This window comes from Falco punctatus (genome assembly GCF_963210335.1).
Source record: "Falco punctatus genome assembly, chromosome: 5".
In the NCBI taxonomy this organism is placed as follows: Eukaryota; Metazoa; Chordata; class Aves; order Falconiformes; family Falconidae; genus Falco; species Falco punctatus.
Window position 1 is genome coordinate 72,158,851 of NC_137584.1, and position 25,586 is coordinate 72,184,436.

General features: G+C 39.7%; 1 protein-coding gene across 7 annotated transcripts in view; it reads left to right on the forward strand.

Annotated features, from left to right (window-relative positions):
- The window catches only part of KIF13B (kinesin family member 13B), a 162,126-nt gene that overhangs the window by 84,249 nt on the left and 52,291 nt on the right, over nucleotides 1-25,586 (forward strand). For all 7 annotated transcript variants that reach the window (XM_080388387.1, XM_080388381.1, XM_080388384.1 and 4 more), the window contains 12 exons: nucleotides 608-788; nucleotides 1,164-1,251; nucleotides 2,585-2,719; nucleotides 4,747-4,859; nucleotides 5,296-5,407; nucleotides 10,135-10,347; nucleotides 13,306-13,416; nucleotides 17,117-17,251; nucleotides 19,323-19,453; nucleotides 20,472-20,558; nucleotides 21,555-21,745; nucleotides 22,581-22,791. In XM_080388387.1, coding sequence (XP_080244513.1) covers nucleotides 608-788; nucleotides 1,164-1,251; nucleotides 2,585-2,719; nucleotides 4,747-4,859; nucleotides 5,296-5,407; nucleotides 10,135-10,347; nucleotides 13,306-13,416; nucleotides 17,117-17,251; nucleotides 19,323-19,453; nucleotides 20,472-20,558; nucleotides 21,555-21,745; nucleotides 22,581-22,791 — 1,708 coding nt within the window. The remainder of the gene's footprint in view (nucleotides 1-607; nucleotides 789-1,163; nucleotides 1,252-2,584; nucleotides 2,720-4,746; nucleotides 4,860-5,295; nucleotides 5,408-10,134; nucleotides 10,348-13,305; nucleotides 13,417-17,116; nucleotides 17,252-19,322; nucleotides 19,454-20,471; nucleotides 20,559-21,554; nucleotides 21,746-22,580; nucleotides 22,792-25,586) is intronic.

Sequence of the window (25,586 nt, forward strand, 5' to 3'; positions counted from 1 at the left end):
TTATAGACACAAAAGGCGTTATGTTCTGACTGGAGACTCTTTCATGGCTGTTGTGACATTGTTTTGGGAAAAATGCCTTTTAATGTAGATAAGAAATTTTTTTCTCTTTTGTAACATTAGATATGAGGTGGACAGGATGAGAAATAGGATTTTGTGTGTTGCTGCTGGCTGCCCTTATTTCTCACACTTTAGATTATCATCTTTGGAATGACCATGATCATCCTTGAGTTCAGTGCATCATTAATATTTTCTGCCTCTGCAGTTAGAATAGTCTTTAATCATCATTTTAAATGTAATGTGTGAAAATGATTATGCTTGTGCAACTGATTTTTCTCAGTGTGGCACATATGTGGGTGTCAGTGGGTTGTCATCCTACAGTAAAACCGTCTATCTGAAAAAGTCTTTGCTGTCAGTTTGGACTAAACTTTGTTTACTTTTCCTTTTAATTACATTGTCTTTAGGTAAATATTGTCTTGGTTACTTTGAAGTAGAAAACTGCACAAATGTCTTTCATTGAAATTCCAAATTCTTTTTTTTTACCTCTTCTCTCTATTTCCTGTCCGTGTTTCCACATGCATGTACACTAATCATAGATTCCCTCACACAGGATCTGGAAAATCATACACAATGATGGGTACTGCTGACCAGCCTGGATTAATCCCTAGACTTTGCAGTGGACTCTTTGAAAGAGCACAGAAGGAAGAAAATGAAGAGCAGAGCTTCAAAGTGGAAGTATCCTATATGGAGATATACAATGAGAAAGTCAGAGATCTTCTTGACCCAAAAGGGTAAGTAATTCATGTGTCAACATCACAGCAATATGTTGTCATACACTCTTCCTTTCCATAACCGGTTTGCCTTAATGGATCCCCTCTAAGGCATTTGCCTAGGATGGCTCTTGCTTCTTTTAATCAAAATAAAGTAATAGTACTAAAAGCTTGGAGTAAGCTCACCCTAATGCTAGCTTTTATGAAGTGTCTATGTCAGCATTTTACATGTAGGCATACGGCTTTTTCGTTTGCATTATAGTCCTTGTTCTGTGCTTTATTATGGTACTTGTAAGACCATCGTGTTTGAGAACTGTCGGTGAGAAACTGACTTTCTATGAATGTTGTCTTCAGTCAGTCACGTGCTTATAAATAACTTTTTTCTTCCCCAACCAGAAGCCGTCAGACATTAAAAGTTAGAGAACACAGTGTTTATGGCCCCTATGTAGATGGCCTATCCAAACTAGCTGTTGCTAGCTACAAGGTAAGGATCAATTTTTTGAAAGGTTTGGGGTAATATCCTGAGCACTGGGGGTAGTGTCCCTTCAGCAGGACAAAATTATGAAGCTACTCCTAATTGTCATGGTAGTAATATGGATTTTAGAGCAAGAGAGCTGTAGGATTGTTTTCAATTGTAATCACCGGGGAGAACAGGATTAAGAGTAGAAACTCATCTTCATCCTGTACTGTTGAATAATTCTGGAAGTAATTCAACTATTTAATGAAACAGCTTTCCTCCCAAACTTAAGAGTGTACACTGTATCCATGAGAAAGCATTCTGTGATCAATTACAGAACCAGGATTTAGCAGAGGCAGGCTTTCACCACATTTGTCACTTTTTGGCTGTCATGCTATTGCCTAGTAATTTCACATACCAGTAACCCACAGGCACACTGGAATTACAAAGTAATGGTTGTTTACAAGGCAAATACTTGAGAACATTGCATGAAACTTGCTTGCTGGATAGTGAATGTTTGTATATGTGTTCACAAAATGCCCTAATTTTTAAGAAGCATTAATGTACTGTGGGAGAAATGAGTAAACGTGTAATGGAATTCTGTCATCTTAAGCAAAACATGAAAATGGTGCAATCCTTCCTCTTACAGTTTCTCCAGGTATTAATCTACCTCTTTGGTGGTTTCTGTTAAGACAAAAGACATTGCATGCTTTTCCTTTATGTGTTGCCCAGCAGCTTTGTGTAACACATACATTTGACAGAGTCAAAATGGTCTGTGGTCATCTTTTGCTTGATTGTTTTTTGGATTTTTTTAGCATCATTCAGCTAGAGCCCAAGACTCTGAAGTTTTAACTATTTTACAGGATTACTCTAAAACCCTGAAGCAGGAGAGCTGCCTATTTCTCAAGTATCACAACCTAACATATCAGAGGACTTTATAAGCTCTTTTATGTAGGAAGAAAATAATGACCCATTCAGTGTGGTTCTGTTTAGAAGACTGGACCTTATGTCAGCATTGCAGTTTTCAAGAATATGTGTGATAGCTGGGGCTAAAACGTTACAGTGTTCGAACACAAATTGCTGTTTCCTCACTTCTTTCTTTCCTTTTGAGTATTGCTATATGCAGCCAGGTGCATGATTTTTGATGATGGTTTAATATCTAGGTAGAGTTAACAGATGAGTGTATCACAGCATTATGTAATTGCTAGCCCTTAAAAGGGTGATCACAACATTTTTTTTCTCTTACATTTTATGAATAAACAGTGGGGAAATGCTTGCTTGTACCTTGTGAGACTGCTTCAGTAGATAATTGAAAAGAATGTTAATTCAGATATGCTTATGGCTGTGAAATTGTATCTAGGATATTGAGTCCCTGATGTCTGAGGGCAACAAATCTCGAACAGTGGCTGCAACCAACATGAATGAGGAGAGCAGTCGGTCCCATGCAGTCTTCAAGATTATCCTCACCCACACACTTTATGATGTACAATCAGGGGTAAGTAAACCAAGTTACGAGGTCCAAATGTTAAAGCAAGAGATACCTCCAAGCGTGATATATTTCATAGACTTACAGAAATGTTGGTTGGAAGGGACCTCGGGATGTCATTTGCTCCAGTCTCCTGCCTTTGTGCACTGCTAGCACTGCATCAAGTTAGCTGTGGCTGTGTCTGGCAAAGGCCTCATGATGCTCATGTACCCCAACGTAGGGAAATTAATTTTAACAGGTTTGTAAGTGAAATGTGTTTCTTGAAGTGGAAAGCAAAAATGCAGGTCCCACGTTGTAGCAGACCTGCTTGGAGGGTGCCAGATCTCCTAATACTAGAATCTGAACTAAATATACCCTTCTTTTTAAGCAACAGTGTATAGTATAGACTTGGAGCAGAAACTAAAGATATAATATGTAGAATTGAAATGGACGAATGCCTGAGGATACATCTGGAAATCTCCTTCAAGGAGTTATTTCATGCAAATATGTATAAATTATGAACTTTATAAAACAGAAAATTTCAAAAATTTTGTGTTGTACAACATTAATATTATCATGTACATATATTAAATCTCTAAAAGACATTTAAATGTGGAAGTATTTTTCTTTACATTTCCTTATATGTAAATACTCCTTGGAGGGGCCATGTGAAATGCATTTCTGTTAATATTATTTAGGCCCTCACAGAAAATGTGATAAACTAAAATTTAAGTAGATCTTCCATACCAGAACTCTTTAACTTTGTTGGTAGATTCTGTACTTGGGCAGTTCTTCAGTGTCTTCAGAGCCTTGGAGAAATTGTGGGTGTCTGCAGAACAAATCTAAGGCGTGTATATACCTAAATATTGAATACAATGTGAAGCATAATGAGCACTTGGACTTTTTTCCTCTTCATTTCTCAGTCTTTACCAATCTTCTTATCCAAACAATTTTCTTTGTACTTTATTTGGATATTTTTTCCCTTTGTGCTTCAAATCAGCAGTCATACTGTGCTAAATTCCTTGATTTGCCATAGTTTGTTACTCTGTTTTTGCTGTGGCATACTTACTATACATATATTTTGTGTGGTCACAGTTGGCCTGAACGCAAGGTGGTAGTTCTGATTGTCTGTCTTTTTCTGCATCTTCCACTCACCACTGTGTGTTTCTGGAACAGAATTCTCTGTTTTCCCATCTGCTTGTCCTTTCAGTCCTGGAAATGACATGTTTCAGTATGGCCTGATAATCCCACTATATTTTGAGAGGCTTAGAGTAACATTTTTGAAAGCATATTGATTCTATCCTGTTCATTTAGGGGAATGTAGCATTTAGCATCTCAGTATCACAGCTGCAAAAGTTGTAGATGCTGCAGAAGACTGTGATGTGAGCAAACTGTTCTCAAACACAATTAGCTCTTCAGTTTCAAATTGACATATGAAATTCATGGAGAGATTCCAAATGTAATTTTGGGTCAAATGAGGTAAAAGGATTTGTAACAAAATCTCTGTTACCGGTTTAAATACTTGCATGGCTTGGGTTGCTTTCTAGGAGGCTGTTAAGGATAAAGAAGAGTTTGCAGTTTAAATAATTTTCATGAATTATAACATGTTTCTCGTCATGTTCATTCTTAGTCTGAAAAACAGAAGAAACTTGATATAAAATGTGAAATTTTCACTTTTTTCAAGTGAAACTTGAACAGTGAGACTGTTTTCAAGGTGGGATTGTAAACCCCATGTGTTTGTAACTCCTTGGCCTGTACTTACGTCTCCATTTTTCATGGTTTAACATTTTACTAATGTGCCCTGTGTACCTCTCCTCTGGAGAATTCTGAGATGTCTTGAAGATATTAGTGTATCTGACTTCACTTCAAATCCTCCTATTATTGCTAAAGCAGCAGCTAATGAGTTAACACAGGATACCATTCAAGTCCCACGACTTTCAAAGGAGTTGGAAAGCTGCAGTCTACACCAAGAAATGAAGCTTGGTTCTTGTTAGAAAGTATGTCAAACTACGTAACTGAATAAACTAACAGTAACAGTTCTCTTGTTCCTTCTGCAGACCTCAGGTGAGAAGGTAGGCAAGCTGAGTCTGGTGGATTTAGCAGGTAGTGAAAGGGCAACTAAGACTGGTGCTGCAGGAGACAGACTGAAAGAAGGAAGCAATATTAACAAGTAAGACTGATTATTTCTTTTCCTTTTCTCATTGGTACAATCATGACTGCTAAATAGAGCATACTTGTAAAATAGAATAAAGTCAATATAGCCTTTATAGACAATTTTCTCTTTCCCTTCTCTCTTCGTCTCTTTCTGTCAAACAGTACTCTTAGACGTTTGAATGAAATCTCTGCCTATTTAAAATGATTGGCATTTTTCGTTCTGTACTTGTGTTCCTGCGACTACTACATAATTGCATGGTGAAGAGGTGATTATTAAGGCTGAAAGCGTATGTGAAAACAAGGAGTAGAGCTTTTGCGAGAAAAGAATGATCAAAACTGTTCTAGGAACTTTTTCCCTGGAGCTCATTTTTGGAGAGAAAGTCACTGTCTAAATATGCATTTGACTTATTAATATTTACACTTGGTAATGGCTGCTTGTTTTCTCTGTGCAGATCCCTCACAACACTTGGACTGGTTATTTCTGCCCTGGCAGATCAGGCTGCTGGCAAGAACAAGAACAAATTTGTTCCTTATCGTGATTCTGTGCTCACTTGGTTACTTAAAGTAAGTACTCTGCTCTTGCTTTTTTAAAGAAAAGTAAAAGCGAGTAAAAGGGAAGAGTCCCATTCCATGAAATAAAATACTGGGGTTTTGCCTCATTTTGTGATTTTGATATTAACCATAGCTGTCTTTGGAAAATCAATGAGATGTAAACCATTGCTATCTTTACAGACTAAATATGTTCACGGTCTTCTGCTGACCTGTAATGGCCTAAAAAATAAGAAACTTTTTTTTTTATTATTTTATTTACAAAAAAAGGCGTTATCTGTCATGGGTCAGTTTAAATACAGCTTCACATACAACCTTGGGGCTAGTTGAAGTTGGCCTATTGCCACATGCAACTGTGAATTTTACATACTGGCGTGGTTAGCTTTGAAGAATTGATTAAGATTATTACCTTTTCCTAATTGTCTAATATATTTGTTAATATACTCTACTTTGTGTCAGTAGAGTATAATTGCAGAGCATTACGCCATTTACAGTCTGAGGAACAGGTCAGAAGGCTTTATATATCACATGAATGCGAAATGAGCAGTTAAATAATTTTCTGTACTGCATAGGATTCTTTGGTATTAGTTTGGGGGAAAATAAGACTGTATCATGATGGCACTTGGATGAAGACCTGTAAGGTCTAAATGAAAAAACAACTTGTTAAATATGAGTTTTATGTATGTTGAATTAAAGGGCAATTTGTTTTTAGTGTTCTTCCCACTTCCTAGTTACAATGGCCATAAAGCATGGTAGCCTGATGACAAAAAATCTTGAGAATGCAAATTTGATTTTAGGTGTAGATGTTACCTGGATTTTTTCCTGTTCTCTTAATGAGTGGCAAGCACAAAGGTAGCCACTTTTACTTGTAAAAAGCTTGCCTGCAAGTAAAGGTTGCTTGCCTTTAATTAACTTGCCTGGTACAGCCTGAGTGGTCTTGGTTGACTGGGATTTTGAAGGATTACTGAATTAGATGTTATATGTAGATTATTTCAGTTTCGTTTTTGTAACCTGTCATTTTGATAATTTTTTTCCCCTTTCACATTTGATTGCCAGGATGTTTTGTAACCTTGTCTCATAGAAATACTAACTTTATCAAGTTTATTTTTTTTCCTTTATGCTCTGTTTTATTGTATCGACAAGCAACAAAGATATTTGTTAGTAGAAAGATATAATGTCGGCAAACCCCTGATTTTTAACACCACCAGCCTTTTTTTGTCCTCTTACTTTTGTAGGTACTCTGGCTAGACTTCTGTTGACTTGAGAACTTCGCTTTGCTTCCTAGCCATTTTTAGCATTTTTTTTAGACGTTCTTTGAATTTGACTTCCCTAGGACTTAACTGCATATGTGGAAAGAAAAAGAAAAAGTTACTTGCAGGTTATACAGAGGTGTGGAGGTTAAAAAAGATATTTTCCTTAAGGAGATTTGAAAACAGAGTTGATTTCAGTGCTTAAGTACACTAAAATACCTTCATGTAACCCCTTGACACCACAAACCTTCATCTTTCACAGTGCTGTCTTTTAACAAACCTTTTAGCATGACTACTGTGATAGGATTTATCTCTTCTTCCCAGTATAAACATCACAGATACTGGGCATCAAATGGTACAGTCATGAGAGCTACATAAAAATCAGAATGGTGTAACAGAAATAGTGTCTGTGCTTTTCTACAGTAAAATAAATCCTCTTATCACAGTGTTCCTTGCAATAAGACTTCAGTGTTTAAATAAATTTTTGCCTCAATATATTTACTCTGAGTTTTTACTGTAATTAAACAAGGTATTTTTGGCTTCGCAAAGACGGGAACAAAACCAGCATGCAGCTTGCTTCTGTTGGCTCCAGTGGCCTGTGTGCTTGGGTTCCTGATGTGGCTGTAGTAGCCCAATCAGAGTGGAAATTTTCCTAACGAATTTCTAGTGTTGTTAGAGTTAGTTATGCTGTTCCATTTCTAAACAAATCCAACAAGCAGACTGAAATTCCTGTTTAGCACCTGTCTGATGCATTGTAGCTACAATGGCGATGGCCGTACACAGCACTTGCTTTAGCTCATAAATAGAAGTGCACTTTTGTTCTGCCTTCTTTCAGGCAAACCTCTTTTGTGTCTTTAACATCCAGCTCTGTTAAGTGCAAAGAAAAGGTTTGGAGCTTTTGGATTTTTTACAAACTAGCTCATTGAAGAGAAGCTTTATTTTGAAAAGGGAAATTTTAAACATTTTTTTAATTAAAGATCAAAGGAGGGATTTATTTATTTAGAGAGGCCCGTTTGTAGAAGCTGTGAGATGGTGGGCTATCTTTCTCACTAGCTTTCAGCTTTTGATTATGATGCCAAAGTGGAGTGGTTGTGTTCTAACACTAAGGAGTATCTGTCATACAGGGTCTCTCCCCAAATGTGAGAAACCAGTACAGTTCAGGAGAGCTCGAGATCTAACGCTTTGTTTAATTTTTTTGATGTTCTTTAGATGAAACTACCAGGTGAAAAATATTACTGCAAGAAGAGCTTGAAGAGTGGCATCGGGTTATGTGTAGGAAGCAAAATAGCTTGTCAATGCTTTGACTTCTTGGTTTTATCAAATTGTATTGGCACAAACATCTTGCTTTCCCAATTTAATCAGAAGACCTGCATGTGTTACTGATGGCTGCTATTAAAAATATAATTTCTGATCTCTACATTTTAAGTTGTTTTCACAATAATCTTGGTGCTAGAGACTAGTTTAGTCTTAGAAATAACTAAACTTACTTATTTCCACCCCGTGTCTGTATCACATGCAAGCCCAGCCTTTCCAGCGCAATTTGCAGATGCTGTCTTCACTAATGAGAGGCCTGCTTACTGTTCGTCTACCTTACTTGCTTACCATTAAAGAAACCAGTGGAATCAGCACAAGCAGTTTTATACATGAAAGTTTATCAGACAGTGGCATTGGGCTTTGAATAGCTACAGTACAAGAGGAACTTTGCCCAGCTTAGAATGGGTGTATTATGAATTACAGTGTATCACTGTAACAGCGTTCTCAGCTGCCTGTAGAGCAGAGTTGCAATTCAAATAATGAATTAATCCTATTTTGGAGCTAATTAGTGCAGCGAAGGTGATTTCCGAAGTGCAAACTGTTAAGGTTTGATTTGGAAGGGGAGTACCTGGCCAGCCCTCTGATAAACTTGATCTTTTTATGCAGAACAGGGATTGCAGTTGCAGAGTGTCATTCCTAATTTTTGAAAACCCTTGATGGACTGAAGAAAAATCTTGGCATCTGTAGAGCCAGAAATACCATTGGATGAGTCATGTGCTTTTGTTAGTTGTTTTAAAGTTTTCAGTAGATGCTTTGGAAAAACACTGCTGTTTTACAGGGTGGGTCCTCCCAAGCCATGTATTTATTGGAGTAAATATTGTCTAGTCCTCAAACAAGAAAAAAGAAATCACACTGGTATCAGTCAGAAAGCTGTTCTTTTCAATTGACTTCTCTATAAATACTCTCACCTGCAAGTGCTAATCATGCTGGTGTACCTCATTGTGCTGAATGCTATAGAAATGAAATTATATTCTCTTCCCAAAGACCTGGCAGCCCTTTTGCCTGACTGGAGACAGCAGAGTGCTACCAATGCAGCAGCAAAGCAACATCAGTCTGTATGGTCAATGCTTGTCTGACCACCAAAGCAGCCAGACTGCTGTCAAATAATTTTAGGCATCATGCAGCAAAAAAGGGAGTCTTAAGGAAGTACTTAAAGGGGCGGTTTAATGATTGCTAGGGAAAACTACGTGTGTGCTTTGTAATTGAAATGGTTAGACAAGCAGCTAATGTAGTCAGATTGTTCTAATGGCAATGCCTGACCTAGATTTCATGGGTTATTGAAGATGAAAGTTAATAGCATGGTTCGTTTCAGAAAGGCATGTTGGGTAAAAAACAACCAAAAAACCCCAACCAAACAAAAATAAAGATGTGCTGCAAGATTTAAACCAGAATGCTTTATCTTTTAGACTGGCCAAAATTGTAAACCACAATTTTATGATCGGTAGAAACATTGAACACTTCCTTCCCTCCCTCCTTCCTTCCTTCCCCCACTCCCCTGACACTCTGCCTTGCAGGAATGTGGTTTCACGCCCTTCTTCTCTGTCAATCAAATTCCAAAAGGGTAATTTCTTACATAACTCGATTTAGATTTGTGAGCTGTGTAATTGGGGGGAAGGGAAGGGCCCCATTCTGAAACATTTAGAAGAATAAACTGTATTATTTATGAGGAGACCTTGAAGTAATTGAAATTAAGTACTTATTGGAGACATCTTGTTTCCAGTCTTTAAAATAAAATATTCTGATTTCATCATGATTTTTCCTGAGCTCCTTCAATAGTATCTGAGACATTTAATGCTAAAGTGCTTATATTTCTGGTTTATAAACCTAAGCAGAAAAAAATAGAAGTAAACCTCTGAAGCCCTTATTAGGCACCATAAAGCCCAAAAAAGGGTCTGTTTTCACTCCTGTTTACAGTAAAACTGATTCTGAAAGCCAAGAATGAAATTTCCTAAATGTGCTTAGAGAAGAAAAAAAAAAAGATTGACAATAACAACTTTTCTTGATTTACATAGCTTAAAATATTAATTTTGAACTAAGGAGCTCTGATAAAAATGTTTCTGTTATTAGTTGCCCCCATCTACTCCCAGCCCTAGGTGATTATTCACTGCCTAAGTTCATTGACTGGGTAAAATGAAAGAAACCTTCTGTTTTAATTTTATAACCTCTCACTCTTCCCAGGATAGCCTTGGTGGTAACAGCAAGACTGCCATGGTAGCAACAGTAAGCCCAGCGGCAGACAACTATGATGAGACCCTTTCAACGCTGAGGTATGCAGACCGAGCCAAGAACATTGTTAATCATGCGGTAGTGAATGAAGACCCCAACGCTCGCATTATTCGGGAGCTCCGTGAGGAAGTGGAGAAGCTGCGAGAACAGCTCACAAAAGCAGAGGTACAAATTTTAGTCTCCACCAGCCAGTAAGTCCTGTAAACCCCATTGTCACAGCTTTCTTACCGGGCTTTCAAAAAGGAATGCCACAAAGAATTACTGCGTGGTATCTATGAGAAATCTCCCTTTGTAGCACTTTCCATTTTTCTGCATGTCAGTCTTGAAGCACGGGTGGAAACATGAGAGACCAGGTTCTGTTTGAACACCTTGTTGAGCAATCCTGTTGGTTTGTTTGGGGGTTTTTTTTGTTGTTTTTTTGTTTTGGTTTTTTTATTGTGAGATACAGAGCAAGAGGACATGGAGACAGGAATAGGGGTGGAGTCTTAACATTATGCGGTTTATAGGCAGAGCTTTGCCAGTGTATTTTAAGAATTCAACGTGGCTACATCCTGTGAGATGTGAATTCAATTAAATAATGCTTACTTACTTGCTTACAAGCTTTAACTGTTCTCAGTCTCTTACAGGCACTGGGCAATATTAGGAATATCTGCCTAGCTGCCTCACTGAAATTGTGAAAGGAGCATTGTGTAAATGTTAGGTGAAGGCCAAAACTAGCATAATTCTGAATTCTGCTCTGAAATGTGGCAAAACAATGGTAATATAACCAGTCTGGTTTGCAATTCCAAAACCTAATGATCTCATGAGGTATGCAGGGAATACTGGCTGTGATATTAGAAATGACTAGTGAATTTTGGACTGTTCTTATTTGAGCTGCCTGATATGCTAAGCATCCAATAATCATATAGCAATTTCTTCAAGGTATCTCAAGTTAAATATCTAAAAATTCCTCTAAAATAGGAACCAGACTTAACAGTACTCTGAAAGAGATAAGTACTCCCTATTTGTGTCATTTTGCATTAATGCCAAAATAACGGCAGCTTTCCAAAGTAATGAAGTAGTGTTTGCTAAACATGAGTAATAAATACTTCCTTCCCAAAGTATTAAAATCCCACCCTAGTTGTCATCTCAGTGGCATTGACAAAGAGCATGGAAAAAACGGTGTAGTTTGCTATTAAGAAGCTACACACAGTAAAGGTCAAAACCCACATTCATTGTCTGGTACTCCTTTCAGTTTATTACATTTGTAGCCCATCTAATTGTTCTAACAGAAATGTGCACAAATAACTTATTTTTAAGTGAACAAAACCATTGATCCTTTATGACAGCGAGGTTTCATTTTCAAAGCTCATTTCCAGATATAGAGGTGACCAAGTTGTGGTTTTGTTTTGGTTTTATTCCTTTTGGTGTCAGTATCCTTTTCTCCTTAAACAGCCAAGGCACAACAGAACTTGGCAGTATACTTCCCTGCTCCCTGCCCCGCCCCTGTCCCCGGAGAGTAAGGCATTATCCTCTTTTCCCCTTCTCTTTTTTAATCCATGCATTTTGATCTTTTCTTGTTAAAATTAATATTGTGTGGTTTAATTTGGCTGTGCCAAGACCACCAGCCTGTCCTTCCTAAGCTGGAAATTTAAACTAACTGCTTTCAGCAGAGAAGCACACCTGCTTAGTCTGGGGTGAATCTAGGCCCATATATCTTTTGTTTTTGTAAGTGTTGTAGGGAGTGAGGAGAATTACCTAGCTCATTTTACAGTGTTGAAACTTGAGAATGTTAAGTAATTTTCACCCAGGTCAAAATAAATGGACAAACAAAACTCAGACCTTCAGAATAACTGTGCTTAATCTTCCTGTCCCTGCGCCATAATGGCCAGTGCCTTTGCATCTATCATGTTTTATCAGTCATAATAAACCTTTGTCCTGCAGATTGCCTTGGCTTTGCTTTCCTTCCTGGGTGGAATTCATGTTCCCTTTGACTATTTAGGTATTTGAACTAGAAAAGACTGCGCAGGACACATCAGCTGACAGTTGTGTCTTGAGGCAGAGGAAACTCCTGTCTTAAAACAGGATTTTCCACTGCTGGCACTTGCTCCTTGTCTTGAACGAAGTGCCGTGTAATGATGCCACTCTGATTTGGATTCCTGTGAGGAGTTTTGGTTTTGTGGTAAGGGATTATCTGATGGAGAACAATGCTTGCATTGTTTAATTGGCATTGCATAAATACCTAGCAGCCAAAAACTTTTTCATCTTGTTAGCAGTGATGAAATAATGACATAAGGAAGTCCACAGGCTTCCTGTTCAAGGCAGTAGAAGAGGAATATGCTAGTACCAAGACTGGAGGCTGTAAATACATGTAGTATAAAAATGCTGATGTCCTTTCAATTTTGGGAGGATCTGATGGGTGCGGGGGGGCAGCATCTTCTTATTCTCAAGTTAGTCCTTGGGCAGAACATGGGCTTTTGACTGTTTCACAAACCAAAATTAGAGTTGTGATGCATTAGCAAGAAAATTGAATTCTGGTATCTGGAAGCACATTGTAAGGCTTCTTTTGATATCCACTCTGCAAAATGCATATGTAGAGGGGGATAATCGGAACACCTCGGATGCCTTCATATTTGCTGTTGAAAGAAAATATCACACCCATTAGGCCGTATCAAAAAGAACAATAAATATATTTTGGTGGCATGGCAGTTTAAGTGACTGAGATGTTAAGTGCCATTTTGAGGAAATGACAGCTGAGCGGATGGTGGCTGGCCAGATCAGCAGTATCTTGAGAAAGAAGATTGGTTTAGATATGAGTCATTTGGGATACTCGTATTGGTATAGAAATGAGATTAGTTTGCGTTTGAATATCTCTGTGCAAATCTGCCAGTACCATGTAATTGCTTTGCACTGAAGTGTATAAACTCCACTTTAGCATCTGTACTTGAAACTAATTAAACTAACTTTTTGATGGATTTTGCTTTTATATGCAATATGTATTTTAAAAAACGCTTTACTTACTGATAAGTGTGCCTTGGAAAATGAGTAAAGTTATGTTTCTTTTGTTCCCCATCTGTGTGACAGCGATGTGAAACAAACAAAGCACAACAAGCTTCCTTGTTTTATCTGCTTTTATTTCTGCAGGCTATGAAATCACCAGAATTAAAAGAACGATTGGAGGAATCAGAAAAGTTGATTCAGGAAATGACTGTGACCTGGGAAGAAAAATTAAGAAAAACTGAGGAGATAGCACAGGTTTGTTGCTCTCTTCCCCCACTTCCATGTCTTATGAAAAATAGGTTTGTTTAATTTGTCAGTTCATAGAGATTGTCTGAATCTCTCCCCACATTTATGGGTAAGTAGGTCAAGCTTACTGCCCTTTTGAAAAGCTTCACTTAATTCCTGTGATATCTGGGTGCCTCCCAGATTACCGTTCCAGTGACAATAATAAATTGTCTGTGTATGCAAATGGAGATGTTATTTAGAAAAATAATACTCCATGGATGAGAGGATTACAGGGATTTTATATTCTTCAGACAGTAAAATTTTTGTTTGTGATGGAGGGTCCAACATAGAGAGTGTTAAATGCAAGGTTATGTGGAGTGCCCCAATACAGAAGGCAAAGGACATTCATAATATTAAAAAATAGAGCTGTTCAGGATCCCTGTGTGTTTTAATACTTCTTAATCTGATATTTAGAGCCTCAGACCGTAATTAATAGAGTATGATGGTTATGCTGAAAAATTGTGCAGGTCACCATGATTATTGCATGACACTTCCAATTCTTACCACACAAATGCTGATGTACATATTTGCAGTGGGGAGCTTTTGAGGGGGATGACTATTGAAAGGTGATGAATAGCATGTAATAAATAAGGAGAAAATGGAGCCTCCGATACAAAGCCCTCTTGTAGATGACACAATCGGAATAGACGGTGTTGACTTTAAAGATCCATTGTAAGAAGTGCTGCTTGTGAGTATGAGGGCTTCCTGGCTTTCAGTGCAGATTTGTACCATGGATTTTCCTCCCTGTGTATAAGGGTGGAAAAAAAAAACCCACCACACATTAAAAAATTTCTGCTCTCATCCTGCACAATAGTTTCTAGGCATAGAAACTCTGAGTGTGTGTTTGAAAACACCAGAGTCATAGGCTCAATGCTATAGACTAAATCTGCCTTGACATTTGCATATAGCTGCTTGCTTTAGCTCTCCCTCTTTGTCTCTAAATTCCCAGCCTGTTACGATGTTTTGGAGCTGGGAGTTTCATGAACCCTTGCAGCTGTAGAAGAAGTGGGTTGCTTGGTTTTTTTTCCCCTGAGGAGGGATAGGGACTAATGTTTGTGTAGTATAAAACTGTTTCAGGACTACTTGGAAGCCAGCAGAAGGAACCTTCTGACCTTTTTGGTAGGTGTGGTGGGTTGACGCGGCTGGACGCCAGGTGCCCACCAAGCCACTCTGTCACTGTCCTCTTCAGCTGGACTGGGGGAGAAAAACACAACGAAAAGCTTGTGGGTTGAGATGAGGACAGGGAGGTCATACACCAGTCACCGTCACAGGCAAAAGCGACTTGACTAAGGGAAATTAATTTAATTTATTGACAATCAAAATCAGAGTAGTGTAATAAGTAATAAAGAAATAAAGAAACCCTCCCACCACCCCTCCCTTCTTCCTGGGCTCGACCTCACTCCTGATTTCCCTCCCTCCTCCCCCTGGGTGCCACTGGGGAATGGGGCTGGGGCTGGGCTCAGTCCCACACACACTGTCCCTGCCGCTTCTGCCCCCCATGGGGAGGGTCCTCACCCCCTGCCTGGCCCCAGGGGGGTCCCCCTGCGGGCACCCCCTGCCCTGGGGGTCCTCCCCAGGCTGCGTGGAGGGAGCTGCTCCTGGGGCTCCACAGGCTGGGGGCACGGCCTGCCCGGCCGGGGGCTCCCCACAGGCTGGGGGAGCCTCTGCTGCGGCGCCTGGAGCCCCCCGGCCTCCCCCTGCCCCGGACTGGGGGGCTGCAGGGCCGCGGCTCCCACCTGTGCTCGCTCCTCTCTCCGGTCCCACCTGCAAAGGGGTTTTTTCCCCTTACCCCAGGGGCGCTCCCACCATCGCTGGTGGGTCAGCCCTTGGCTCCATCTTGGAGCCGGCCGGCATCGGCTCCATCGGACACGGGGGAAGCTTCCAGCAGCTTCTCACGGAAGCCACCCCTGTACCCCCCGCTGCCAAAACCTGGCCACAACACACAGCGCAGTAGGTTTAGGCAGGTCCAAGGTTTAAGGCGTTTGTATCAAGTGATGTTATTTCTGGCCAGCATCCAACACCTGTAAGTCAAACTGTAGCAGCGTAGGCAGGTAGGATGGACAGGTAATTGTAAATCTTTGAGGAAAGGATGATTTGTCATAAAGAATGAGGGCTGTTGAAGAGGCAGCTTGTAGATGTTTGTAGACATGGAGTGGCAGTAAGGGTTAAAAGCCTTAAAGACTAGCTATGTGAATAGGCAATTTTTCATGCTTTCAGTGTGTATTTGACATACTTTTAATGTATTTTGAATGTTAATTAACATTAGGTCTTGAGAAAAAGTTAACAGAAACTGGCTCATTTTATTTGAGATAATCCTATGAGATTTAGACTGTGGCCCAAGTCATCCTTTGGGCAACATGTTCTTTATCTCCATAGATAGCAAGGAATTATGTGAAATTCGGAGCCTGGCACTGATGATCGGAAGAGAGATCTTTGACATCACACTGGAGTTTTTCCTCTGTTCTTTGTTCTCTCTCTCTCATACACACACACCATTTCCTTATTGAGGATGTTATGTTGGTTTTGTAAGTGTGTGGGGAGACAGGATAGAGAAAATCAAGAGCAAGTTGTGCTTGCTATTCTTTACCATTTTAATCTTGATTAGACCTGGTACAACTCTAGTGCTGAACAGAGAATTATACTGAATGGTCTGACGTACAGTGTTTTTAATTACAAAACTAACTGGTAGGTAAAGGTCAGAACCTTAATAAATGTTCCAGCATTATTCCAACATAATCTCTGCTAATTTTAATTTTTTAAAGTCTCGGCATCACAGGCAGTGTAGGTCTCTTGCATTTTTTAACTTACTTGTTTTACCCTCCCCTGCTTCTGCTTCCTCCTAGTAATTCTGAGAAGCCTCCCATGTTTATTTTTTAAATTTTGTTTGCTGTTGTGGATAATGAGTCTCATTTGAGTTTCTGTATGATCCTGGGAACAATCCTCAACATTTCTGTCTTAATGTGTTTTGTAGAAGAATCCCTTTCTGTTTGTAAGTCAGAAATGTTTAATGTTCTTCTTTCACTGCTCTAGCCTTCACCCAAACACTTCCCTTTGAAAGATGTACATTTTTGCACAGTAATGCTTTGTTGTTGAATTCTATGAAGTCTATTGACAAGAACAAAACACCATCCAAAATGCTACTATTCTTGTTCAGCAGGAAGCGTTCTTTGCTTTACTTAAATAGTAGGTTGCCAGTTTTTTGTCATTTTGATTGCTCTGGAATAAAAGATAGACATGGAGCTTGACTTGGCAGGGATTTAACTTAACTTGTTGCATTTTAGCTCAAAAGAGAAAATAAAGGGCTCTTGAGATGTCTTTGTGGTAGCATTTTGCTGTTCCAGTGAGGTCATGGAGAAGCTCCTACAGTAGTTCAGTGTGCTGCTCTCAGCTGTTTTCATTTTCCGCTAGGAAGATGCAACTGTGTGAGACGATAGCACGTAGCCCTCCGAGACCAGAGGTGGAAGAACAAGAGAAATTACAGATACCCTGATCAAAGCTTGAGATAACTAAGGCTTTTGTGTCTATTGTTTTGTGTCTATTGCGGAAGAAAAGAGTTACCTTTTTCAGAAGCAGCAGTCCATCATTTTGTCTTGTGGCTTTGGCAGATAGGAGTGCATTTCCGAAGGGCTGTACATCATTCAGCTTAATTTTGATGGCTACTCTCTTGCAGGAGCGTCAGAAACAGTTGGAAAGCCTTGGCATATCTCTTCAGTCTTCTGGAATAAAAGTTGGGGATAATAAGTGCTTCCTGGTTAATTTGAATGCAGATCCAGCTCTCAATGAACTCCTGGTGTACTATTTAAAGGTAAAAATAAATACTGAGATACATACATATAAAAATATATCTAAAATTATTTAAAAAAATTTTTTAGAAATAGAAATAGGCCTCTAATGCCATTGGCACAGGTGACATATCTAAAATAAAGCATTCTTTGATGTTCACTGCTTCATTATAAATAATGAGTGCAACGTTTTTATTTCAGATTTAATTCTTCATAGCAGAGGGAGGTTTGAGAATTTTTTTGTTTTGCTTTTTGAAAGAAATTTAGAGGTGTTCTCTTTGAGAAACTGTCTCCTGTTTTGCAATAGTTTTTATTTATTTATTTATTTATCTATCTATTTATTTATTTAGTTATTGCAATTGGGTTTTTGTAGTTTGGTTTTGTGTTTTGGTTTTGGTGGGGGGTGTGTGTTTTTTTTTTTTTTATGCCAACTTTCAAAAGGTTGTACCCAGAAAATTATTTTATATAGAGATTGGGAATATCAGTAATCAGCTTGCTTCTACGTGTGTAGTCCAAATTCTGACTACTGTTTTCAGTTTATAAAATACATTTTTATTCCTCTTCATGCAACTTGCCAGGAGTGAAAATCAAGTTCTGTTCTGCCTTAGCACTTCTGCTGATGTGCAGTCCCCTTATGTTTAACTGATATTAAATGTAAAACACATGATGGGACTTTTGTACTCTTCACTGAAACATTTGGGTAGTTTAGTTTAACAAACTGTAGATGTGACCTGGAGTCAGGAGGAAAAATGAGGAACAACCATTTTTAAGTCACATTTCAGAGTACAAGTTCTAAAAATCTAGCAGGGTAAGAACATCAGTCTGAACTTCACAAGAAATCATTCTCTTCTCTTTGAAGTCATTGGTAGTAAGTCTCAAAACAGCCACAAAATTAGCAACTGGGTTGAAAGATGGTTTTGGTGTAGTTGGTCTTAGGAAATAGGTGATCCTCTTAGATCAGTCATAGTTGCTCTGTGATATCTCAATGAAAGCAAAGGAAAGAACTTTTCCAATATTGTATCTGCTGAAAAAACATTAAAAAGGACAGAAGAGCTGAGCTGAGGTTTTGGGAGAAGAATTGAATCCTTTCCAGGTGCCTTGCACATAGGTGTCCAGAGTGTGACTCAAGCTGCTAAATCAGCCTTGACACAGAGAGCTATTGAAGCAGAGCCAACTTCTGTGGTGTTACTGTGAACATGTGGCAAGAGTATGCTGAAGCCAAAGCCTGCTCAGAAAACAGGCCTTGGCACATCAGTAGCAGCAGAAAAGTCTCAGATGGTACGGTGCTATTTTCCTTTTCTAGGAAAACCCCCTTTGCATGGGGTAGGTTTTGTGTGTTTCAGTTAGTCTTTAATTATTATTTTTTTAATAACACAGATTTGTTTTATTGGTTGAGAATTTTGGTGTAGAGATCCCTGTGCTTTGAAATCCTTTCAATAAAATTACTTACACCTCTTTTGCTTAAAACTCTGAAATTAAACTCTTGCTTCTCAGAGTAAATATCTTGCCCATGTTTTCTTCAATTCTAAGCTGCATATGTAATAGATTTAAAAGTACTGAAGAACAACTTGATCTGACTTACCTAAACTATTGTATCTGTTCCTCAAAACTTGCTTAGAGGTGCCTAAAAAAGAAATGGATTAATTGGGGCATGTGCAGAGTGATCCTTTGCCAAATCCCTCCTGCCTCGAGTACTGCAGGAATTTACTAAGCTGTTGGATGATCTAGGTGGAACCTGCGTAATAGCCATGGATTTAACCACTGTGAACCTGTCTTAATTCCTCTTTGAACTCCTTTATACTTTTGGCTTCTACAACATCCCGAGGCACTGAATTTTCCACAATTAAATTATAGAAACCTCTTCATCTTCGGATTTAACTGTTGCCTGTAAACTTTCCTGAGTGCTCCCTACTTCTTACTGTAAGACAAAGCAAGGATTTGCTTCCATTGTTTCATTCTCCCTCCTAAGGGAAGTATTGAGCAGCTTCCAAATTTTGGAACTAGATGACAAGATAAAGCCAGAAGGAGAATGGATGAGTTAGAACTACTGAACTTTTGCAATCCATTGCTAACATCTGAATTAATTTTCCCCAGGAACACACATTAATAGGTTCAGACAACTCTCAAGATATCCAGCTGTGTGGAATGGGAATTCTTCCTGAACACTGCATTATAGACATCACCCCAGAAGGACAGGTTATATTAACACCTCAAAAAAATACTAGGTAAAGGAATAAAATACAGCTCCAGTAATAATTGTAGTTTTGTCTAATATTTTATGATTAGTGGTGCAAAAAGATAATTAGAAAATTAACTTTTCTATGTATTCTGAAGTAAGAAAATTCTTCTTGTTGTATCCTGCTTTTCCTTTTTTTTTTTTTTTTTTTTTGGTCATCTACCCCTCTGTCAACTCATGTCTTTTGTTCTAATGAGATTTCTCTCAGTGATGGTGTTTGTAGTCTAAGTTTTCAAAGAGAGGATAAGTAAATTGCATATGCTTTCAGCAAGTAGATAGTCACTGATTTGCAGCTGTGTAGATGTAACTATCAAAATTTGAATTAATTTTCTAGGAAATCTGTTGATATGCAAAGAGCTGCTGAAGCATTTATTGTTTTATTTGATTAAGTAGCAGTGCTTGAAAGCAGATGGTATATTCAAATTGATCACAAAATGACATGCATCATCAGCATCTCCGATAATTTATTGTTAGATACACAAAATTCAACAATTTCACGTTTACCCTGATTTGTAGTTGATCCTGCTTTGAGCAGGAGATTGGTGACATCCTGAGATTCCCTTCAAATTTGAGTTATCCTGCGATCCTATTTCAGGCTGAATGTGACTCTGAAATAAAAGTAGTTTCTGATTATTATAATTGGTTTATTGTCTTTAAACTATTTATATAGCAAAGGTCTCTGATGTCTTATTTTATGTCTGTATATCACAGTACTGTGAAAAGTGTTTATTTCCAGTGGCATCTTTTTTCAGGCCCCTCGTTTTTTAAGCTCTAATTATACTCCCCAGATCTAGCTGTCCATAAGCTTGAAGAATAAAAGAAGCTGAGTTTGAAGAGTTTATGAAACAGCACAAGGTAGATAGTGAAGTTTCTGGGGATATTTAGCCTCTTTGCAATCCATAAACCTGTTTACCTACCTTAACTAGTTACAATAAAGAAAGTAGCACTGGGGAAAAAAGCTAAGCCTCGTATACATGCATTTGCTTTAGTTTTTTGCCTTTTGACAGGACATTTGTAAATGGTTCTGCTGTGGCATGTCCTATCCAGCTACATCATGGAGACAGAATACTATGGGGAAACAACCACTTCTTCAGGTACAAAAGATATTAAAGAAATCGTAAGTTTGCACCAACTTTGTTTTATCTTAAGGTGTAAGGAAAGATGTCAGTGGAGCATTCAACCTGCAGGAGGAGGTGATTTCTTTTTCATAGGGATTATGAAGGCAATGCTGATGACTGACTGTTCATGAATGCTAAATGTTATAGCAACTGTGTGTGATTTTAATTTCAGAGCACTGGGTTGGCTTCTTGCATTTGCAAGGGACTGTAACCTTGCTGATGAGAACGTTGCTGTAGTTATCAGTACTATTATCTCACTGAAGAGATTTAGTTTTTGAGCTGGTAACTTTAATGTGCTCTGGTACCACATTAATACTAAGTACTTCCTCTTCCATGGTGAAAATACTACACCTAAGCTTTGTCTTGGATAGGTTGCCTTTTGGATTTTGAAGATAAGGTGTTAGATTTTTGACCTATGTTTTATAGTGATCTGGGTCTTACGAGGTCACTGTAAGGCTCTCTGTTCCCTGGAGTTCCAGCTCCAGCCATACCTACAAACTTCCTGTATCAGACAGGTAGATGTCTTCTGTGAAAGACAATATTCATGAAACTCCCTGGCTAGTCTGAAATACTTTAAAGATCAGTGGATTTAAATGATAACCTAAAACTTATTTGTTTTCTTTCATGCTTGAAGGAAGAATCCACATAAGAAGTGGGATATAATTTCATTATTGCCTCTAACTTATTTGGATATGAGATGCCTGAAAAAATTCTCGGTTGTCTAAATTATATGATTAGTAGGTAGTATCAGGTACTCTCTATTGTTAAGAGTGCAGAACGAATCAGTTAATTTACCTTCAGCTCCCCTGTTTACCCTGAGGAAAAGTACTCTCACAGGAGATCAACAAATTTTGAAAGGGAAAAATCTACTGATTTGGATAATCTTCTTAATTTTAATAATCTTTGAAAGCAACCCTTTGTTTCAGAGTTGAGTAATTAATAGTTCTTCAAAAATTTTCCTTTTATTTAAAGGCTGAATTTACCAAAGAAAAAAAAGAAGACAGATCATGAGGATGAAGAACGAGACAACTCTATGAAGTGCAGTAATAGTGTTGAGCAGCTGGACATAGATGGAGATAATTCCAGTGAAGTGTCTAGTGAGATTAACTTCAGCTATGAATATGCTCAGATGGAAGTTACTATGAAGGCACTTGGTAGTAATGGTAAGAAGCAACAGAAATTATTGGAAGTATGTACAGAATGTGTGGTTACATCTCCAGGGACTCTTAGCTAGACTTTTCCCCTTATAACTTCCTAGTGGAGAATTTTTCTTGTGAATGGCTCACCATAGCTATTTTTGCACTTGAGGGGGAAACAAAACATTGCAGATTGTTTTTTTTGGCAGTTCTTGATGAAAGAAAAGCCAAAACTGGAATATTGGTAGAACTGCAGCCTCAAATCAAAGTGTTTTCACTTTGTTGTTTATTTTTCTTGTGTTATATCTCACTCAGGCATTAATTATAGTGATTTCTGTCTCTGAAACAAAGTTCTTTAGTTTTTGTGGTCTTACATTGCTGTCCCAGAATGGCATTATTTTGGGAGATAGGATGAAGTTTTTTGGAAGAATGGAAGAAAGCTTGGTCTTCCCCTTTTCACAGTTTTTTAAATCATCCATCCAATCTGTTCTGTGGATGTTTATTTTGCTCCACAGTTCAGCAGATTTTTTAAATATGCATTACAACATATAATCGCTTCCTCCTTTTATATGATAACTGTATTTACTGTCTGGAATGTTCCTCACCATGGATTTCAGTGGCTACTGCAGGCCCTAATGTGGATAACTGCAGAAATAGAATGGGGAAAGGAAGTACCAAATCATAGTAATTTGTGCCTTGCTCAAGAGCATGCAGCAGATCTGTAGCAGACCGTGCGAAAGATCTCAGATTTCAGAGTCCCCCATCTCTGTCCCATATTCATTACATGAGTGTTGCCATTTAATTTTGAGGTTACCAGGTATTTGACACCCCAGAAGTACTAGCTTCTTTATTTTCTGCTTAGATCCAATGCAGTCAATCTTGCAAAGCCTGGAGCAGCAGCATGAAGAGGAGAAGAGATCTGCGCTTGAACGACAAAGACTGATGTATGAACACGAACTGGAGCAACTACGAAGGCGATTGTCACCAGAGAAACAGCATTTCCGCAGCATGGACAGGTTCTCCTTTCATTCTCCCAGCGCTCAGCAGCGCTTACGGCAGTGGGCAGAGGAGAGGTGGGTAATCAGATCTGACCATCAGGAGCGTTCATTTAAATTTCTTCAATGTTAGTGAATTTTGCAAGATTTTAATTGCATTGCACACTTCTACCGAATTTCTGAGAGGACTCCTGGAGGGAGGGGATTGGGGAGAACACGGCAAAAATATTTTAGTTTAAGAACAATCAGACCTGTAATGCTAGAAAAGATGAGAAAGAATGAGTGCCTCCTTTGTTAAGGAGAAACTATCCTTATCAGATTTGACTAAAGATGAGGTGATTGGAAGAAATTTTGGGACTTCTGTATGAATTTATTCTTCTGTGGATCATGACTTGGCTGTTTGGATGGTTGTTTTTCCTCTTGACTCACATCCATCTGCTTATCTGGGCAGGTCCTGGCACCCAGGAGAGTGCAGAAACAGAAAGGAGTAAGAGAATGATATAAAGAATTTTGATCTAAAGCATTAGAAAACCACAGAGGGGCCACTGTCCTCTTTGCCTCTTCCTAGGCAATTGCACTGAGGTTATTTACTTCAGTCTCTAAATGATCATTTCCAGTATTACTGTCAAAAGGAGCAGCTGCAGGATGAAGAGGAAACTTACCCTAAAACAATGAGCATGGTAAAGACATTGTAATGAGAAAATACAAATCTAATTCATGTTAGAAGCAACTTCTGAAATAGAAAATATTTGAGACAGTCTACCAAGGTATTAGCTGTGTGTCTGGAATATTTTGTGGTGCCAGATTCCTGTGCTGCACAGTTGGTTACATTTGCCAGGAAGGCCGATGAGCAAGCAGGTCATGGTGTCTGAATAAACCTTTCTCTGTAAAACGGAACATCCACATCTGTGGTGGGGAAGCTCTGGAATAAGCCACACAAAAGCTGACTGTTCAGCACATGCATGGAGAATTCTCCAAAGCCAGCAGTATGCTAATGTTCATACTGCTAATTTCATACAGATGATCTCCACCATGTGCCTGTCTCCCCCCCAAAGAAATGCAATTTAATTCACCCGATTTTTGTGTTAAAAATCATAGAATCATTTGGGTTGGAAGGGACCTTAAAGACCACCCAGTCCCGCCCCTGGACAATGGCAGGGACCCCACTCACCATCCCAGGCTGCTCCCAGCCCCGTCCAGCCTGGCCTTGAGCACTGCCAGGGATGGGGCACCCACAGCTGCTCTGGGCAGCCTGGGCCAGCGCCTCGCCGCCCTCACAGGGAAGAATTTCTTCCTCATCTCTCATCTCCATCTCCCCTCTCTCATGTAAAGCCATTCCCCCGTGTCCCATCGCCACCTGCCCTTGCCCAAAGCCCCTCCCCAGCTTTCTTGCCGGCCCCTTTAGGCACTGGCAGGTGCTCTAAGGTCTCCCCACAGCCTTCTCCTCCCCAGGCTGAGCCACCCCAGCTCTCCCAGCCTGTCCCCACAGCAGGGCTGCTCCAGCCTCCGAGCATCTCCCTGGCCTCCTCTGGACCAGCTCCAACAGGTCCATGTCCTTCTGTTGTGGGGGGCCCCAGAGCTGGACGCAGCGCTGCAGGGGGGTCTCACCAGAGCGGAGCAGAGGGGGAGAATCACCTCCCTCAAACTGCTGGCCATGCTTCTTTTGATGCAACCCAGTGCAGGTGAACATTGCTGGGTCATGTTGAGCTTCTTGACAACCAACACACCCAAGTCCTTCTTCTCAGGGCTGCTTTAATCCATTCTCTGCCCAGCCTGTATTTGTGCTTGGGTTTGCCCCAGCCTACATGTGCAGGACCTTGCCCTTGGCCTTGCTGAACTTGATGAGGCTCACACGGGCCTGCCTGCCAAGGTCCCTCTGGATGGCAACCATTCCCTCCAGTGTGTTGACTGCACCACACAGCTTGGTGTCGCTGGCAGACTTGCTGAGGATGCTTTCCATCCCAGTGTCCATGTTGCCAACAAGGATGTTAAATGGCGCTGGTCCCAGTTCCCTAAGGAATGCCAGTCATCACCGGTCTCCAATTGGGCATCAGGTCATTGACTGCAACTCTTTGAGTGCGACCATCCAGCTAATTCTTTGTCCACCAAGTGTTTCATCTCTCAAATCCATGTCTCTCCAGTGTAGAGACAAGGTTGTTGTGCGTGACAGTGTCGAATGCTTTGCACAATTCCAGGGAGGTGACATCAGTTGCTCTTCCCTTATCCACAATGTTGTAACCCCATCATAGAAGGCCGCCAAATTTGTCAGGCACAATTTGCCCTTAGTGAAGCCATGTGGCTGTCACCAGTCACCTCCTTATTTTCCATGTGCCTTAGCATTGTTTTGAGGAGGATCTTGCTCCATGATTTTGCAGGGCACAGAGGTGAGACTGACTGGCCTATAGTTCACTAGGTCTTCCTTATCTCCCTTTGTAAAAATGGGGCTGATGTTTCCCCTTTTCCAGTCAGTGGGAACTTCCCTAGACTGCCCCAACTTCTCAGATATGATGGATAGTGGCTTCCCTGGACTGCCACTTCTCCTCAAATATGATGGATAGTGGCTTAGCCACTTTATCCGCCAGTTCCCTTGGGACTCACCAATGCATCTCATCAGGTCCCATGAATTTGTGCACCTTCAGGTTCCTTAGATGGTCTCAGACCTTATCTTCTGTAGTGGGCAGTTCTTCATTCTCCCAGTCTCTGCCTTTGCCTTCTGCGGCTTGGGTGATGTGGCTGGAGAATCACAGGTGAAGACCGAGGCAAAAAAATTGTTGAGTACCTCAGCCCTCTCCATGTCCCAGGTAACCAGGTCTCCTGTTCCCTTCTGGAGAGGGCACACATTTCCCTTAGTCTTCCTTTTATCACCGAGGTGC